Here is a 20,276-nt window from a genome sequence, read left to right as displayed (position 1 = left end):
TTGTCTCTCATCATCACTGCTGTTCAGAAAGAGGAACTCTCCCGATGTGTGGCCAGCTTTTTCTCTTTCAGGTTGCTCTCCATTTCTTGTCAGAAATGGAGGACAGAAGACTGGGCATGTGAAAAGTTTGGAACACAGTATGCCTAGAAAAATGTTATGCTAGAAACCAAAATGTGTGACAAATTTCCAGAGATACTTTGGAGCTAAATGAAGCTTAGAGGTAAACCCATCTGCCAAAGGTCTGGACAGGGCTGCCACTACATAAAGTCAGTATTTACTATGAATTTCTTATGGTCTGTGGTCCTGAGTGTGTTAAATGATGAACACAGTCAGTACACACACACAGGACCTGAGAAAGCAAGTTAGAGGGCCTTAACAGGGCTGGAACCCAGCAAGTTCTGGAAGGAAGAACTAGTTCTCAGGAAGAGCAAGTTCACAGGAAGAGCTAGCACAGATAACGAGTCACGCACCATGGAATGCACCTTTGATAGATGTAACCAGGCTAGAAATTTTCCATTTGGAAGTAAAGGTGCAGAAGAATTTTAGCACTGATTATCCAAGCTGCAAATCAGTAATATACTGCCAGATCATATCCAGTAATTTGAGCAGCTGTTTCACTGAAGAGTTGGAAGTTTGACTGAAAACATGAGTGTTCATGTTCTAAGGCAAGTGCTAGATGTTTAGTGAGATAATTTTCTTTTTCTTTTTTTTCACAGCACCCATGCACAAATGCAGATACCCCTTCCCACAGCCCAGCACTTAGGGCAGCAACCAGCTCCAGCTTGCCCAGGCTGGTAAGTCTCATCTGGAGACAGCCACCTTTGGAAGTACAACCTTGCTCAGTGTAGCCTGCCTCTTTGGCAAAATCAGAGTAACAGTCAAAATGAAATGTGAAAACATGGCATGAAAGGGGAGGCTTCAGAATGATAGCTTTTGGGCCTTATTTTTCCATTTTTTGGATATTCATACCGACTGCATAACTAGAATTTGGGTATATGTGCTTTTGTACACACACGTACATCTAATTAGAGCTACAGATTCTTATTAAAAGATGAAGAGATAAATAGATTTAAATTACTAACTCAATTCCTTACAAATTGCAAAGCCACTCAGCTACTGAAAAACAATAGGGAAAAAAAACCCCCATGGTATCACTGGGGGTATACATTATTTTTCATTTTGACGTGTCGATTGTAGATGGTGGTGAGAGCCACAGAAACCAGAAGCCGAAAGAGAAGTGATCTTCAAGAGAAGTGATGTTCTCAGCGAAATTACTTTATAGTGAAGTGAAATCAACATGCAGACCCTCTGTTCCTCCTCCCAAACATCAGGAGCATTAAAAAAGAGAAAAACAAACAAACAAACAAAAAACCCCAAAAAAACCCCACAAAACAAACGCCCCCCTCCCCCCAAAAAAAGGAAGTTTAAGTAGGGATACGGTACGAGACGCGCTGCTTTCTAACTCCGCATTTCCAATTTTGCATTTTTAATCTTCTGTGTAGCCTTCTAACCCTCAGCCCCCCAAAAAAACCCCGAAACAAACAAACAGCGACAAAACCCCAACTCACAAAACAAACAAACACGCAACCCTCCAAAATACAAACAGACGAACAAACAGAAAACCAAAAAAATAACACCAAAGCCAGGACAAACTTCACACTTCAGCGTTATTTATTAATTGATAAAGCTCAGGCCGGCCTGCGCCGGGTGACGCCACAGCCGCGACACCTCAGTCCCGCCCGCTGCCGCCTGACCGGGGCGGGGGCGGTGGCGGCGGCGCAGGCGGGGCCGGGCCAGGCCAGGCGAGGCGTGGCAGGGCTCGGCGCTGTGGAGGCTCCCGGCTCGGTGAGACGGGCGCGGGGCTGGGGCCTGCCGGGCTGTCGGGGGTCCCTGCGGAGCTGGGGGCTGCTGGTTGTAGCGGGGCGGGCGGGGGGAGGCACCGGAGCGGGCCGAGGCCGGGCGGCCGCCGTGAGGTTGCCGCCGGAGAGCCGGGAGCCCCCGCGGGCCGGTGGTGGGAGGGAGAGGCGGGGAGAGCCGCGATCTGCGCTGGTTGAGGTGACCCTGATGGTGAGTAATGAATGTCTAGAGGGGTTATTTGTCAGAGTACTTCGGAAAGGTGCTCCTTTTGTTTTGTCTTGTTTGTTTTGTTTTTAAAGGATTCGTGTCAGACCGTTTTGAGTTTCTTGAATCTGGTAAAACGTTGGTAGAGATCAGAAACCGGCAGGCACACATAGCTAATGAAATAGTATTAAATAGCAGGCTTACATAACACTGAATTTTCCATGACGACCTTGCAATGTTTTGGAATGGTAGTACGATTTCTTTGTACTTCGGTGCTGTGAAAAACGGCAGTGCTGGGCAGCGCAGCTGCGAGATGAAGGGTATTATCTGCCCTCCTGGTTTTCCGCTTTCTCTTTTAGAGAAGTGACAAGTAGGCACCCGGGGCCTGAAGGCTCTGTGGTGACAGCATGTGATGGAGGTGCAGACCAAGGAGTCAAGAAGGAAGCTCTTTTATTTGGGCAGAAATAATCTTAAAGCAGCAGTAGATGAGGAAAATTAGACGTGCTGGCTGAGTGAATGTAGGCGCTAGGATACCAGCCTGAGAAGAAAGTGCTGGTTGAAATGTCAGAGGATGGCAGTTTACTGAAGTATTTGGTAATTTATAGAGGAAGAATTACTTCAATAGCACTAACTCTTTCTGTTGTCTAGTCTGTGATATTATCTAGCATGACAATTTTTTTTTCTTTGCTTTAAAACTAGGAGTTTTAAAGCAAAGGCCGCCACTTAATGAAAAATTTACAGGCTTCTTTAAACAATTTAAATAAGCTAAAAGCATAAAGAGGTAAATTTCTTAGCTAGTACCTGGCTTGTGTTAGTTTATATTCTAGATACCATTTAATTCTTTCAGTTCTTGAAAGCTACTAATTCTTTCTTACTTGCTCTTTTCATACAGAAATAAGGCTTAAACAATCGTGTTGCATGGTACTTAGTTGGTGGCTGAGAGAAAAAGTTTGAAGAAGAACTCTTGGATTACGGGTGTTTTAGTTTGTTTGTTTTTTTTTTTAATTTGATTTGCATTTTCCTCCCCTACTCTCCTTCAAAAATAGTGAGTTGGCAAGTGTATCCTGCCTCTGTCATCAGGCTGTTTAATCCTCTTAATAAGCCTTAGACTTCATGTTTACAGTCCAGCAGTAAGATCCACCTCTATTTCTGTTAATATACATTACTTTTTAATGGAGAGGACTTCCCTGCTTCTGAGGAAGGATGGGTGAGATGGTAGCTTACAATATCAAATTAAACTCAAGTTTCATTGTTGCACTGTAGCCTCCTTGGTCAAGTCACTTAAAACCACAGAGTATATCTGTACTGATAGAAGAAAAAGGGCTCAAGTGCTCGACTGATCTGTGATTATCTACAGTGCCCTTTAGCTCTTGCCTCAGTTTTGGACTGGCTTTCTCTGAGACAAAGTTCCTCTAAATCTTAATTAACACTAAATTATACAGATCTGGCCTGATCTGAACAGGCCATAGGACCAAAGATTAGCTAGCAGTGCTCTCAGTATTGTAATACACATTTTCCTATTCATTACAGCTTTAAAACAGAGGAAATGAGATTCAGCATTTTACAGGAGTGGATTACTCCTGTAATAAATATTACAGGAGGAAATATTAAAACATATACAGATAAACAGTAAAACATACAGGACACTTAAATGCTATATTAAGATTGTACACTGAAAATAATAGTGAACAAGGATATGATCAGATTGCTGTTTAAATGTTCTCTTTCAGAGAATATTTATTCTTGTGTTGTGATGGAGCAATTAGATAAGCTTATTTAATACCATCCATTCTTTTATATTAGTTATAATCAATTACTGCTGGGTTTCACCCCCAGATTGGGGTGACCCTGAAAGATGGAAAAGTCTCTCCTCCAACCCGTGCTTTCGAAGAAAGACTCAGTAGTTCTCTGTTGTCCGTTCTCAAGGTTGTTTATTGTTGGTTATCTAAAAGATTCTTCGCCTGAACTGCTGTGGCCCGTTCAGCAGGTCAGACAAAGGCACACTGCCCTCCCAGGGGGCTGGTGCCATCTTTTATATCATACATTACGTGTTACATGTTTATACTTTTTCCCCAATGCCTATTATGTATATTGAATGGTGACTTTCTACTCTAAACCAATCTGTGAGTGCCAACATCACCAAAGACATGGAGGTTAGGAAGGAGAAAGAAGGAGGACAGGGCACACCCAAATCCCTCCATCTTAGATCTCCTGACCCCCATGTACAAAACTTGGACCCCTGCGTACAAGGCTTAAAACCCCCCTGTACAGCACTCAAAAATCCTTCCTTTCACTTCATGACTACTTCTACTACAATACCTAAACTTGTGTGTGTGGCTTGTAATTCTTCATACAGAGTTGGTAATTTGCTCCACGGGCTAAGATCAAAACCCCATGTGTCTTTGGCTGCATGCCAGGGTCTCAGAGCCCCCTGCCAGTGGCTCTGGCCATCCAGGGCACCCAGAGGGATGTCCTGGATTCCCACAAATTACTAAGAAAGAATGAAATTCAGTTCTTTGGCCTGACTTTTAGTTCTCACATGTTTTGCTTGAAATCCACTGTGATGTCCTTCCTCCATTTCCAAGTGCTCTGCCAACCAAATGTATTATTTGGAGGTGACTATGCTGCACATATACTGCAAACTTGGGATGTTTTCAGACAATCAGAGTTCCTGAGCCAGCTTTTCTAGCTCTGCCATGCACCAGTGCTGTGTGGACAGTGATGGTGCTGACATCTCCCTTTCCTTACAGACCTTTTCTGGTGTCATTAAAGACTGAGCTTTAGCGAGAACAGTGCTGTTGTCAGTATGACAACAGTATGCAGTGAAGAGTAAATGAATTAAATATTAAGTTGAAATGTAGTTAGGATTTTACTTGATGTCTCTTCTTGTTATATGCTAGCAATCACTAGCAAAAGAATTATTTGAAACCTGTAAAGTATCTCTGCATTTGCCTCACCCAGAAAAAAAAACAAACAAATCAATAAACATGGGTCAAAGGGAACTTGTAATGCAGTTATGTTCACACAAATGAATAATTTACTTCAAGCCTCGAGAAAGGACTTTATACAGGCTTGGGGCTACAGGCACTAAAAATCTTAAACCAGTACGTTTTGCTCAATAGAGAAGTAAATGGTGATGATAGATTAAACTTGTCCGTTCCTTCTCAGTCTTCTAAACATTTTCTGTGTTTTAAGAACCTACAGTTCTCAAATCAGAGTTCTGAAGTTCTCAAATCAGAGTCTTTACTGTTTAATTGGTTTTCATCTTCATATCCTAATTAAAAGGAAAAGTGGATTTTTCAATAGTAAATACAAGTGTTGACACACAGTGATTTGGTTTGGATGTCATCAGGTTTTTTTGTAAGGATCCAGCTATATTCACAACCTTGTAAGGCGTTCTTTCCAATTGCTTTTACTCTTAATTGTTTGCTGTTATGCCGGTCAGGAGCATACTTTTAACTTCTAAAGGTGATGTCTTTGGTGATTAAAACACTTAGGCAGTGTTGATCTTTAGCTTAAAGATGCTGACTCTCTTGGCAACAAGTGACTGCAGTCAATCAGCAAACTCTCCTCTAGCCCAAAATTTGCTACATGATGGGCAGTGAACCTGGTGGTTTGAGCTGCTGCTGACCCACTCCATTGGGTGTCCTCTCAAGTAGCCCTGTTATATTCTGAGCTATGTATCTGTTACTGTACTGAAACCACACACCTTGACTTTTACATGAAATTGGATTCTGTGGCATCATAAAAACAGATGCCTCCCAGATTACATGGCACTTCTGTTGTGTGACTGCAGATGCATCAGTCACCTAAATGCTGTCTTCATTTCCAATGGAGTGTGGGAGTAGAACAAAGTATTCTTTGCCTCTTTAAAATATTTTCATGACCTGCACTTCCTAAGTTTCTCTGTTTTTGTTGGAGTAGAGGAAGGATATTTTCCAGATTATTTTTTTTTTAGTTTGTTGATAGTCTAAAACAAGAAGAGACATTAAGTAAACTTAAATGTAGGCACTATGTCAGGATTTTATTACAAGTTTGGATTTAATTATTTTTTCTTTCTCAGTAATTATTTATTATTTATTATTTACTTTCTTCTTTTCACCCATTTTATTTGTAGAGACTAATCCAATCTCTTAGCTTTTGTTGTATTGCCTTGGTAAGCCAAACCTACAGGAAGAGTGATTGATTCATCAGGAAAAAAACCTGCTCACCTCTTCCTCTTCTGGCACAGCTTCTTTGAGTGTGGCTCACTGTGTGAATTCTCACCAATGCTCTGTATGGTGGTGTTAATGCTTCTGCCCATGTAATGGAAGTATTTTTAGTTTTGCACTTTGGATTTTAATTACCCCCATGTTTTCTGTGGCTTAATATTATTGTGATTGACAGATGTCTCCTTTCTTTCATCTCCCTTTCACCGTTTTGCTTGAAAATATCTGCTCTTTAATTTAATATAGTATCCCATTTTTGTTGCCCACGATTGTTATTCTTTTCTAGTATAATTGCCTGATTTTCCTGAATTAACAATGTCTCTCAAGGCTGCCAGCAAAAGAACCCAAACCAAACCCAAATTTTCATTGGAATTAATTATTTGTATTTCCTGTTTGTGTTGTACACCAACAATCTGTGTACAGTTAAAACAATGAGTTATCTCATTTTAGAATTCAAACAAGCCTTCTGGATTCTTTTCCACTCTTCAGTTGAAATACATCAGGCAGTTTGAGGAATGCATTCCAAAACAGACCTAGAACCTGCAAACTTTTGTACACGTTGGTACTTCCAATTTTTGTCACCAGGGGAGCAAGGATTGTAAAATACCAATTGCCTTTTCTCACACTATAAACACTGTAAAGGAAATAAGTAATTCCATGTTTTATTTTGTAAAGCACAGCTTTAACTCTTCAAAGTATTTCACAGTTTTGTTTGTTGATGTTAGTCGATCGAGATCTAAAAATATGTTGAGTGCTTTCTTTTAAATTATTCAAATGGAAATGTACTGTTTGTAAGTTCAGCCTTTATTTAAATAGACAAAATGGTAACTGAATTTTTTAAAACCTTAGAGATATTTTTGCGAAAGTTAGATTTTTTTTTAAGTTATTTGTTTATTCCTCTTGTTTGCTACGGATCTTGAAGATGAAAAATTTAGTATCAGGCATGTCCATGTTCTTCTGATGTTTAACTTTTAAGAAATAAATATCTGTGATGTAACTAGATTTGATGTTTACAGATTCCTTGCTGTCTTGGAATCATGTCAGCTGAATCTGAATGTTATTAGGAGATAACCATAACTTATCAGACACTGTACCAAGCAACTAGATAGATTTCTGCTAATACAGGCAGTAGGGTCTTCATTAAGAAGACATTTTATTCTAAGGTAAACATTGTTTGGCTTTCTCTCTGTGTATTCTCATTGATTTTTATTCCAATTTGCAGTAATGGAACAACTGCGGGATCCGGTTTTGCAAGAAGATGCAAACATTAAAGCCATTAATGAAGAATACAGGAAAGCCTTTATTTTTATCAATAAAGGACTGAATACAGATGAACTGGGTCAGAAGGAAGAGGCAAGAAGTTACTATAAGCAAGGGCTTGACCACTTGCTTCAAGGACTTAGCATTCCATCAGAGGGTCCTGCGTGTGTAGGGTCCCAGTGGGAGTCTGCCAGGCAAATGCAACAGAAGATGAGAGAGACCCTGCAAAATGTTCGTGCTCGACTCGGCAGTCTAGAGCAAAACACCCCACCAGTACAAGCATCTCCTGCTATGATGGATACCCCTCCTGGGGTGCCCAAGTTATACCCCTCCATTCCTTCCAAAGAAAAGCCAGAAAGACCCCCTCCCCCTAATTCTCTGTTTGTTCCAAATCAGTTGCCTGCAGCAGATGGAAGTGTTGCAGCTGTGAGTCAGGGGCAAATTCCAGCCATGAGTCCATCATCTGCAAAACCTCTTTGTCTGCCAAATGAAGCACCTCCTGCCTATACTCCTCAGGCTACCAATGGCCACTTTACTGTGTCCTATGGCACAGACTCTGGGGAGTTTTCTTCTGTCAGTGAGGACTACTACAACAACAAATGTGCTCAGCCGCCTCCCCTGGAAAACCTGGGAGTGGATGCAGATGAGCTGATCTTGATTCCCCAAGGAGTACAGATATTTTTTGTGACTCCTGATGGGCAGGTTAGTGCTCCTTCATATCCTGGATATCTGCGCATCGTGAAGTTCTTGGATACAGATAGTGAAGCTGCTCGGAATCGTCCACCTGCGTTTCTTCAGGTAACAGCAAAATAATTTTCTCCTTTAACTAAAATTTCAAGAACTGTCATAAAACTCTAACAGGCAATCTTCTTAGGTTCTTGCTCTTGTGAGCCTAAATATCCCTGTGATAAAACCAAGGATGTTAAGGTGTTGCAGAAATGGTTTTCTGCAGGTACACACTTTTACGACTCTTTTCTGTGAAAAGCACCTCTGTGTCTTCCCAAGGTTTTCAAGTGCTCACTGTTCTGGTGAATTCCAGTATGTAAAGGACTTGACTTAACATGTCTTTCCATTTCATAAAATTGACTTATTTTGCCACGTAGAGAAGACATTTTGATTCGCCTGTTGTAACAAATTAGGATAAAATGGGGTTAGGTGCTACCCACTTCATTCTCTATTAGTGATAAGGTATTGCAGTTACAACAACTGATAATTTGAAATTTGAGGGCCAGACTCAGAACTACAAATAAAAAAAGATGCATTATTTGTACTTTTTCAGTCCTTACTTGCTCCATGTGGGCATGTTCTGTAATGAACACATAGTATTTCTGGTCTGGATTCTGACTTTGGATCTTCTTGTTACAGCTAAGATTGGCTGGTTTGGGGTCTGCTGGATCCTGATTTGGGGTCTGCTGGTTCAGGTCCACTCATGTTAGGTGTCTTCAATAGTAGGCCAGTGACAGCCATGCATTTCTATTTGTCCTGTCATATTAACCTGTCCTGGGATCTCCAGAGTGGTAGAGGTGCTGGGAATCCTGACTTGTTTGGCAGTTCTTTTCATTTGGACCTCAAGACGAGACCTCAGTTAAGAGAGTACCTGCCTGAATTCTAGTCCTGTGGAAATTAGTATTTTCTCTATATTAGAGTGTCAGAACTAATCAAGAGTGATAGTTCCAGAATCACATGGGGATTGTTTTTCTTTTTTTCAAGATGGTGTAAGGCTTTTTATTTTTCATCACAGAATCATAAAACAGCTTGAGTTGGAAAGGACTATAAAGATAATTTAATTCCATCCTGGCTGTCATCAGCAGGGAACCTTTCACTAGAAGATTCCACTATAAACTTTATGGAAAATCAAGTTTATGGTGTGTATCAGTATGTTCTGCCTATCCTTCTTTTTAAAAGCATCCTTTGATTCTATGTATTTGTTTTTCCTAGGTTTGTGACTGGTTGTATCCTCTGATGTGTACCCAGTCTCCTGTTCTGTGCTGCAATACTGGGGTATACATGTTCCCCGACACAATGTCCCAGATACCAGGGTCCTACGTGGGAGTAGTGCTGTCTTCAGAACTTCCAGCATCTGACAGAGAGCTGTTTGAGGATCTGTTGAAACAGATGTCTGACCTACGAATCCAGGTAAATTTCTGGGCAGTCTGTTACAAGCTAATAAAGAAAATCATCAATATATTCTCACATTTACATTTAGTTGTGTAAAATGACAGATTTTTGTCTTGGTCGTAAGCTCATCTGTGAGAAATAGATAAAGTAGCCATGATAAAGCAGCACTGTAATGAAACTGTAGGTCCTATGAGATGAGACAACAGAAATTTTAAAATACTAAATTGTAAGCACAGAATGGAGTTTGAGACCATTTTTTATATTTTCTTTATTTTTCCGAAAGAGAACATAGGATCCAAAATGAAATTATGTGTTCAGGAGAAAGCTGCTTTTCCTTATGTGTACATGCACATAACTGTCTGCATAGTTTTGGTGATGGCATTCTTGGAATATCACGCCCAAACATGTTTACAATTCAAAAATGTTAAGCCACTTCAGAGAAGATCTGTGAAAATAGTATGTACATCAGAAATCTGCCTTCCAATGGGATCTCGAAGTAGATAAATCTGGTGCCTTATTGCAGTAAGATGTTGACAGGTAGAGAAAACAAAAAAACGCCACAACAATAGTCTAAAAAATGTGCACTAAAATTCAGTGATTTGTAATAAAGTGGAAAATATTACTGTAAGAGTCCTGGAGCATCATTTCAGGAAGAGTGGTGATCAATAACTACTTAAAAGATTATAGCATGATTAAATCTTTTCATGCAAGAATACTGTTGATTCACCAAAAGTTGAATTCATTGATGATGAAGGACCAGTTTGGAGCATCCCACAAGGGCGGAGTTCTGTTATGGTGTAAATCCTGCTGAACTCACCAGGGAATTTCACTAGCACAGGAGGCCACTAACTTTTACTTAAATTTGTAGTACTTTCCTCTTTTATGTGATATTCACTCACTAGATAAAATTCTGTCATTTTTCCTCCGTAGAAGTAGTTCAAATTGGATACCTTATTAGTTCCATATTTTCCTAAAACTTTGTGTTTTTGTTAATGTTCCCTGATGCAATGTCACAGGTGCCAGGATCCCATGAGAGAGTAGGGTTACCTTCAGAGCTCCCAGCAACTATGAGAGTACATTTTGAAGATAAATTTAAACAGAGGTCTGGCCACAAAGTCCAGGTAAATCCCAGGACATTCCAAAATCCTATAGTTAAAAAAAAAAAAAAAAAAAAAAAGAGAGTCACAGAAATGCATGTTCAAATTGCTGATTTGATTGACAGCAGCTGTATATGCTGTGTCCTGTGGTTATTTTTTGTTGGATGGCTTTTTTGTGTTGTTGTTTGGTTTCTTGTCAAACACTTCTGTTACTGCAGCCTGCCACTTTTCAAATCAGCGTATTTCTGAAGTCTTAAAAACTGTGATATAGCACAAGTATTCCAAAGCCTAGTCTGATGGCCATTTAATGTGTCTGTTTTACATAGTAATCATGAGGATCTAATTGACAACTATATTTAATATACTTACAATACTGAGTCCCCTGTCTTATTAGAGAATCCCTTTTTTCTCCTTAGGGTAGATCTTAGAAGTCTTATTGACTGGTTTTCTTTATAGTGCCCCAACCTGTGGCATAAGTAAATTACATCTGGAACATAGTTTGGGTTTTTTAATAGTTTTTTTTTTATTTTTTACCTATAGCTGTTCATTGAGGTAATTTCTCCTGCTCAGCCCACAGAGTGTTTTGGTCACATGCTGAAGACATTTCTTGAACACCAAGATTTCACATTGCTGTCAAGCAGTAAATGATGATGTAGTACACGTCAGTGATACATTGTTAACCTTCTGGATAGCAACCTCCTAAGGTTTCATCTACTCTTTCCTGTTAATGTTGGTTTTACTACAACATTCAACATGTGCAAATACCCTGCCTCTATATCCAGTAAATATTTTGGGGGAATTTAAGAATTCCCTGTAATAGCAAATACTGTTCTGTATTGTGTATTCTGATCTGCTTCTGGGTTTAATCTATAAATGATCTCATTTAGACTCTTCTAAACAAAAATGTTTTTTCTTTCTGTCACTAGCAGTGCTTTCTATATTTGAAATGCTTGAGGGGCTTATTTACTTTTACATTGGAAAAGTTCTCTTAGCAAAAACTTAACCCTATTACAATTTTTTTTAGGTTTCTGTAATTAAAGTTTAATTATACATTGTCTGTGAACTGTGTAAAGTGATGTTACACATTTTAGAAGCGCTAAGCAGCCTGTGCTAGTGGTTGCTGTGTTTTAATGATTAATACCTATTCCAGAAACAGTAGAATTTGACATGAAGTAACAAAGAACCTGTCCACCCAGCCTTAAATAGGAATCAGTATTGTGCACAGTTTGATGTTTTCCTTGGCTGTGCCAGTCTGAAAAAGCAGCAACAGCACACAGCATGAATAATCTCCTTTATTTTTGAATTTGGGAGGAAAGAATGAGGAGCAAAACAACCTCAACAGCTGCATTCTTTTAGTGTAGCTGGTTAGATTCTCTAACCAAAGACTGCGGTTCCCATGCTGAATAACAACAGAGTTGACTTCTGTCTGAGAAGATAAAAATGAGAGATGTTCAATCTCTTACCTATTTTGCTGGTAAACTAGTAGTGTAAATTTTCCCTGCTTAGTTATTTGACCATATGGCTGCATTGGCAAGCAAACCTTTTCATTGTAGCTGGATGAAAAAAGTGTACAAAAAAGCTGACCTGCCTGATAAGCTTTTTTGGATATCTAGAATTTTTGTGGAAAAAGTAATTGAGTGTTAAATTTAGCTTGAGCTTCTGTACACTTACCCAAGGCATGCACAACTTTAGTAGTATTTGACAGTGGATGTGTATGATCTAAACCTGAAATACTGATGATATGTTGCAAAGTAGATGCTCAGATGTTTGCTTTCACTTCTCAGCCTTCTGAAGCCTCTAGTGATGCAATTCACCTGCCTCAGACTGTACATATCCAGCCACAACCTGAAGAAGCAGAAGATCAGAAAGAGTTACCAGAATGGAGTGAGAAAGTTGCCCATGGAATCTTGACAGGTACAGCTGTAATAAGGGGACTTGTGTTGAATAGAAACCAATGTTAGTGACATTTAAACAGTATTTTCACCTAAATGCATGGGTGCTGATAGGAGTGGAGTGAGCAGAAGTGGTTGTTCACTAGTTCCAGTGTTGATCCTCTAAAGGATGCCTTGATGAGCTTTATAAAAACCATGCAGAATATCAATCCATTGCCAACAATTTGTTCATTGCAAATGAGTTTGGCTCCTCATTTGACTCTATTAGAATATCACCTGCTGGGACTCAAACCACTGTGACAGAACAGTTTTACCCCTGTATGAACACATATTACAGCAGGCATCTGTGTTGATTTCTGCAGATAAACATGTGGGTTTTTTCCTTTGGAATATAGTGATGACCAACAGCTGATTGTATGTGAATCTGCAAGGAGGGCTAGAGAGTTCAGTTTGTATGTTTTCCTGAGTACTAATAGCACTGAGATGTGCAGTTTTATCATTTCTGATTCAGCTGGTGCTTGCATGTCCATTAAAAAAACTGAGTATCTGTATTAGGCTGATATTTGGATGTGGGCTGGCTGTATTAAATAAAATGAATGTAAAAAGGTGGTATAGGTGTAGAAATTACCGCAGGACTTCTGTACTGGCCTGTTCAGGGGACAATATAATTGTTGACTGTAACCAGGAATGTTTCTAAACAAGCCTGTTTTGCAGAGGAGGGATAGCGGAAGGAATCACAGTCCATAAAATTGTACATGCTAAGAAAAACAATTTTTGCCTTGAAGGTGCATCTTGGGTAAGCTGGGGCCTAATGAAAGGAGCAGAATACACAGGTAAAGCTATTCACAAAGGAGCTTCTAAACTGCGAGAGCACATACAACCAGAAGAAAAGCCTGTGGAAGTCAACCCAACTGTAGCAAAGGGACTTCACGTAGCAAAACAGGCTACTGGAGGAGCTGTGAAAGTCAGCCAATTCTTAGGTAAAAAATTTCTATCTCATAGAATATTATATTTTTGCCTTAAATAATAAAAACTTTGTAAAATGCAAGCTGGTTTCTCTAGCCAGTAAACTAGAGGAGTTACTGACTTGATAAAATTCAGAGATCAGTAGTTTGTGCCTAGTTAGCTCCTGCAGGAGATATGCTTTAAGACTAGTACATACTACTTGGCCTTTAGACATCCTTTTCTTTCCTAAAAGAATAGTCTGTATAGTCTTAAGTTTGATATGCTTTTGAAAGTTTTAGGCAGTTAATTCAGAAAGTTGTCTCTTTTTTAAGTTGATAACCATATTTTTTAAACCTCTACTCTCACTGGTTACTAACATACAGTAACAAGAGAATGTGTGCGTGCATATTTTTAAACATGCACACCTGAAACAAGTCTATCTGACTATGTATAAATATCAAAATAGAAATGGCCTGGTATTCAGAGGTGCCTGGAAACCCTAAAAGCTCACAGTAACTTAATTTTGGTATTTATTTGCATATAATGTTTATATTTACTGCCTAATGTTTATATTTACTGCCTAGGGACTCATCCAAGTTTAAAAGTAAATTGTGCTGATCTTAGAACTACTTTGAAGAGCTGAAATGCTTGTAAGAAAGACTTCTACAGAAGACAAGTCAGGAAAGCAGCAGCTTGTTCTCTATCTGCTAATTAGAGATAACAAAGCAGTGGAAACAGTTTCTTGAAATTTGAGTGTGAGATGTGTATGTATGTCTTTTAAGGTACTTCTTATTCATAAGGCCAACCTTACTTGTTTCTTAGGATTTGCAGCTGTGTAGAACCTGAAAAATAAAGTTGCTTTGTATCAGTTGGGCACTTACATGTGGATTAAAGTCTGTCTTTCATATAAGCATATTTAAATAGAAACTTCACTCAAAACTTCACTGAAACTTCCTGTTAATTATTATTAAAGATTTTTAAAGAAGGATGTTCTATGTTCTCACTAAATAACCTGCATACTATTGTTTTACGGTAGTTGAAGGGGTGTGTTCTATAGCGAGCTGTGTTGGAAAGGAGCTGGCTCCACACGTGAAGAAGCATGGCAGCAAATTAGTTCCAGAATCCCTAAAGAAAGATAAAGATGGAAAATCTACTTTTGATGGTGCTCTGGTTGTAGCAGCAAGTGGAGTTCAAGGTAATAAAAATTCCTTACACTTCTTTAATGACATATTTTTAATGGTATGAACTCAAATAAGCTGATTGTTTCTACAGGGTTTTCAACAGTGTGGCAAGGTTTAGAAAGTGCAGCGAAGTGCATTGCTAAAAGTGTTTCAACTGAGACTGTAAAAACGGTCAAATACAAGTAAGTTATGTTTTTATTGTTTTCATCTTCTGTAGCACACTGTTATTGCCTCTGAATACTGGCAAAAAAAAGCTTATGAAAGTGCAGGGAAGCTAATTGAAATGCCTCCTTTGCTGTAATTAGGTAGCACATGATATGGTGGTGCACAGTAATGAGCATCTCTTGTATGCAAAAATCTGAAATGAGTAAATTATTGTAGGAAGTATTTTTTTAGTTCTTTGTAGAAGTATTACAGCTTCAGGCTGTCTTACAAATAATGTTCATATTTATATCTTTGCTCTATTGTATAATATCATTATGAAAAAAATTACTGGTTTAAACTTCAGAGCTCTAATCTTGAATTTATGCAAATTTAGCTAAATTTGTGAAAAATAAAAGAACCTTGTCTATCAGCAGGTTTGGCTAAAGCAAGGCAGTACAAAAAATAAAATTTTGTAACGAAATCTAAGGCATATATAGCAATAATAGAACAGCCTTGCTTGCAGAATAAAGATGTTCTTAGAAGAAGATAGTGGGGGAAGAGGACAATAACATTGGGGATTAAGATGATGATACTAAGTTGATGGGAAGATGAAAGCTGTATGCATGTACTGGAATATGCTGTGGAGAATAATGGAATATATTAAAATAACTGTGAGACATTAAATGAACCCCTCACAAAAAGGGCAGTAGATTTTATGGAAAGTGAAGAGTAAGCAGAAGCAAGCAATTTAAATGGAATTGGTGATAAGTGTAGCAAAAGACTGAAAGTGCATACAGGCTACAAGCCAATGGTAACAAGATAAACATCAGCATACAGTATTAAGCAGATTGGCATTCAGGGTTGTGTTGTGATGCATTTCAAATAGGAGGCTAAATAGCGAAGTTCTAGTCAGCTGTGGTTTATTGCTAACATTTGTTTGCAGTAGGAATGTCAAGAGAAATTGTACTAGTACTCATTTCACATAAATTCACATTGATGTTTTTGTTTTAGATACAAATATAGGAAATATGGAGATCAGCAGACAACAGACACTAAGAGTGAAAAACAATAAGTAACTACCTGTTGTAGCTAACTGCAATATGATTGAAAATATTTGATATGGAATCTTTAAAATCTATCCTTATAATTAGATTAAAATTTTACATAATCACCGTTCTGTAAGCTGGTTTTTTGTTTCAGTGACAAAGATGTCTGCCACTCAAAATACCAGTGAATGAGCTAAATTCCACTTAATAGAAACAAAGCTAAAGGAGCACCATCAGTGTCTCTAAATAAAGAAAAAATAGCTAAAATTTAGCTGCAGTACCCTTGTGGATGGAATTTTAAAGAGATGCTCATCATATGCGTGTTGATTAGAATGGGGGAGAAAACGTAGCTTCAGAAGTAATGTGTTTGTCAAAGTGCCATGCCACTACCATGTTTTAAAACTATTTAAATAGATGCAGTGTATATATCTGCACGATTTTTTTTTAAATAATTAAAAATTATGCACTTCAGGCAGGCAAACTAAAAAATTAGTTATCAGACATTAGGAAGTTGTTACTCTTACTGTACTGGATAAGCTACAATCCTACTTTAAATGAGGTTACTTATTTTACTGATACTATATTGGCTTATGATGTTCCTGATGTGAAAAGAATTGAATTAACAGACTAATCAAACTGACAGATACTTCTGCTGTGAGATTAATTCTCTCACCTGCAAATCCAATGTTGATTATTCAAGGCTGTTCCTCTATCAGAGAATTAAAGGCAAAACAAAAACCCCACTAATTCTATTTATTCGGCCCCATTGTTAGTTCTGGCCACACAGCTCAGGCTGCTGTACTGATATAGTATAGATTTTTGGATTCTTTGATATTCTTTGGATTCTTTTATATTCTCTCTATCTTGAGATCCTCAAAAAACCTCTTGTTAAACAGGGAAAAAGTAACTCTGCTGACTGCTGGGATTCAGATGCTGCCAGGAATACTTCCCTTTGCCCTGGTTTGTCTGACTGCAGTGCTCTCTGGAGAAATGTCTGGCTACCCAGAACAGTTGGAATTATTGCTCTCACTGTACTCTTGTCCTCCTTCATTGTGCTCTCTGTGCTCAATTGAGTCCTTAGTCTGAGACTGCCAACTTGCTACTAAAGCACAAAGAAGCTGGACTCACAGCCCACGGGAGAGACTAAAGGTTTTTATTGCTTCATAATTTTCATTGTGTCCTCAAGATAGTTTTGTTGACCCTTTTGGAGTTCTGTATGATGCAGCACTCCAGGTGGGGGTCTCAGAAGAGAAGAGGAGAGGGGCAGAATCGCCTGCCGGCCGTGCTGCTTTGGATGCAGCCCGGGATATAGTTGGCTTTCTATATAGAGTATGTAGGAATTTTACCTAAGAACTAAGGTGAAGAAGAACCTTTAGTGATTGCACAAAACTTCTCTCCCCTCCCTTCTTACCATTCTATAAATAGGTCTTTTACTCTTCAAAATTAGAGGGGAAAAAGGAAGAAAGACTGGAAGCGTTCTTGAAGAAAAAGAGTAGAAGCATATTGGTATTTTCAAAGAGCAATTGATCTGATAGAGGAGCAGCCTTTATTCAAATAGCTTTGTAAATTCTAATTTTATTCTTTAGACATTTGAGCACTGTGCTTATTATTTTTTCTTGTTAATGCCTGAATTTTGGCTCTCAAAAGAATTCCACTGAAGATTAAAATATTAAGTATACAAATCCACAAAACTGCTCTCTTTCCTTAGGTATGGAGAGGATGCTGGTCATGCTACAGACAACGCTATGAATTCTGCAATCAATGTTGGTGTTACAGCATTTAACATTGAAAATATTGGTATCAAATCTGTTGTAAAGAGAACTGCAAAGGAAACCGGCCATGCTGTGCTAGATGAATACAAAGTATTGGATAATGAGAAGAAGGGTAAAAAATGAAAGCAATTAAATACTTCTCAGAGCCTTACATTAGAGATTCAACTTCCTATTTAGAAGTAACTACACTGCTCATCTGACATTGAACATAAGTTACACTGTACTTTTCAAGCAACTGTTACTTAATTTGACAGGAAAATGTAAAAGTAGGAAGAGCATTTGTAGGAGGAAAAATGAAAGTTGTCACCTCCTTGTTCAGTACAGAACGAGGAGTTTAAACAACTGGATCAGTGCTTTAGGCAACTGGAAGGATATGAGTTTGCAGTTCATATACTTGCGTCTTTAAGCACTTTTTCAAAATAATATATGGAATAATAGATTAATATAGAAATACTATTGTGAATATTTTTTTAACACTTTATATTTATAAAGAAGGTGGTGATACAGTAAGAGTAGGATTGCTAATTCTGGAATAAGTAAAACTACCAGTTTTGGCTTTATAACTGTCCTTAAGAATTAGTTTTACTAATCAAGCCTTGTCTTTTTTAATATGCACTACTGAAATAAGCATTGTGTTTCATTGTTTCACAGAGAATTTCTCTTTTCACCTACAAAAAAGCTGATCTTACCCAAAGTTCATGTTAGGAGAAATGAAAGATGAACCTCAGGTAATTAGGTAGTCATTCCCTTTCAACCTTTTTTTCCCCTCATCCACCATATAAGTAAACCAAAGATACCAAGCATTTTTTTCTAAAAGAGGGTATTTACAGGTCTAGAAAAATGCATTTTTCAGTTGACTTCATAAGGAATATACAAAGATTCTTTGAAATTTAGGTTTTTATATAGAGAGAATAAGTATGGTTTTCCATAAGTTAAAGTATTTTTCTGTGAAAATATTAGATGCACTGGGAAATTCTATGCATTCGGTACTTTTCAACTGATCCAGAAAGATTCAGATTATATATCATGACCTCCTAATGGAAGACTCCTAATGTTTGAACAAATAGTTCTAGTGGTCATCATCTTTATTCGATTAAATTGATAGTTGCACAAGGGTGTGAAGTGTTGAAAAAGACAATGAAGACAAACCCTTTTAATGAAGAGTTGTGTAGAATAGACACTCCTGTGTAGATTTGTCATCCCATTTGTAGCACAGTATAAAATAACTCAAGATGTTAAATCCTTGAGATGCTTTGACACTGCTACTTATTTAACACTTTACTATTGAGTTTTAAAGCTGCTGCACGTTCTAATACTGGCTGGACCTGCAACAGACAGAATGCCAACAACTTTACAACTTATCTCCATTTCATGTAGGTGGAGAAAATAACTATAAATTGTTGTTGGCAAGTGATATTTGTAGAAGATTGAAAAAATACAGTAACAACTACTGTCTGTTAGAATAGGTGCATATTTTGTGGTAGCTACTGCAGGTGTGTGCTTAAGGTGAGAAATGTGAAAGAAAGGATCTAACCACTTGAAGTGTAACTGATTTATACAAATAAAGATAAAATCTCTGCTTGACCTTTTTATGATATGAAGCTACTATATGGATCCATAAGTGGAAGAGCTAGGACTTCTTCAGAAGTAATAAAATAGCAGTTTTGGGGTATATATACTGTATAAACAAGCTCATCAACTAGAGCTTAAATATTTAAAACTAGTAAGTTCCATCCAAAGTACACTGCAACAATTTCTGTTACTATAGTCTGCCACCTGCCAGCTTGTGTAACCAGTTAAAGATTGCTGAAGACTTAACGCTAGCAAAAGCATTTTTTGTTGTTATGAGCTGTGTTTACAATAGCGATATAGGTATTTGTATCTTATTTCTCCCTCCCATTTCGAGGTTTTGCATATAGCTCATACCCTTCAGTTTCATCTATAAACCATCAAAACAAAAAGTTGTATTAAAACAACAGTTAAGATCAAGGTGTTATAGTCTTCAAGAGACCACACTGGAGTACACTGAGGAAAAACAATATTTAAATGCCATCAGTATCAGGTAGTGCTGTCCTGCTTAACCTGCTGTTCATGTGTATGTCTTTCAAAATGGATTAAAACTATTTTTTGAATGATGCCTACCCCATTTTACAGTTTGTAATGTGATATATCCATGATCTTCCCTTTTACATTGTTCCAAAGATTAGTTAATTTTCCCAGCTGATAGTATGATGCTTGAACTTACCTCGCTTTACCTGCCACTTCTTAGGCCCAGGGTAGCAACTCCATAGGCTTCTCCTCCATTCTTCTACCGTACACAACAGCCTTCTCACATTTACTGCCTTATCTCAGCTCTCCCTTTTATATATTAAACTCCCCAAACCTCATGTCTTAGGTTTGCTTTCTATTCACAGTTTGGTTTTGTTTCTTTGAACATCTTTTGATACACGGCAGTCCTAGAAATTTTACTAAGCCGTGTAGTGTATGAGCTACTACGTGATTTCCAAAGGCATTCTTACTTCCAAATTTATTCTAAGACTTTTCTGTTACAA

General features: G+C 38.1%; 1 protein-coding gene across 4 annotated transcripts; it reads left to right on the top strand.

The window, feature by feature from the left end:
* Nucleotides 1-1,762: 1,762 nt before the first annotated feature.
* On the top strand, nt 1,763-19,870 carry SPART (spartin). 4 transcript variants are annotated; one of them, XM_038145381.1, is made up of 10 exons: nt 1,763-1,845; nt 7,492-8,327; nt 9,468-9,665; nt 10,664-10,768; nt 12,529-12,658; nt 13,422-13,616; nt 14,618-14,776; nt 14,854-14,944; nt 15,918-15,978; nt 17,661-19,870. In XM_038145381.1, the coding sequence occupies exons 2-9, from the start codon at nt 7,494-7,496 to the stop codon at nt 15,976-15,978; spliced, it is 1,773 nt and encodes a 590-aa protein (XP_038001309.1). In that variant the 5' UTR covers nt 1,763-1,845; nt 7,492-7,493; the 3' UTR covers nt 17,661-19,870. The 4 variants fall into 4 exon arrangements, with proteins under 4 accessions (XP_038001309.1, XP_038001279.1, XP_038001298.1 ...); XM_038145351.1 differs by lacking the exon at nt 15,918-15,978; XM_038145359.1 differs by lacking the exons at nt 1,763-1,845; nt 15,918-15,978 and adding an exon at nt 1,944-2,067.
* The last annotated feature ends 406 nt before the right edge of the window (nt 19,871-20,276 follow it).

Source organism: Motacilla alba, chromosome 1 (genome assembly GCF_015832195.1).
Source record: "Motacilla alba alba isolate MOTALB_02 chromosome 1, Motacilla_alba_V1.0_pri, whole genome shotgun sequence".
Lineage (NCBI taxonomy): Eukaryota > Metazoa > Chordata > Aves > Passeriformes > Motacillidae > Motacilla > Motacilla alba.
This window is presented reverse-complemented; position numbering and strand designations above follow the sequence as displayed.

Coding starts and splice junctions, on each gene's coding strand:
- SPART (XM_038145351.1), top strand. CDS start 7,494: ATGGAACAACTGCGGGATCCGGTTTTGCAAGAAGATGCAAACATTAAA. Junction 8,328..9,467: donor GTCCACCTGCGTTTCTTCAG/GTAACAGCAAAA, acceptor TGTTTTTCCTAG/GTTTGTGACTGGTTGTATCC. Junction 13,617..14,617: donor GAAAGTCAGCCAATTCTTAG/GTAAAAAATTTC, acceptor GTTTTACGGTAG/TTGAAGGGGTGTGTTCTATA.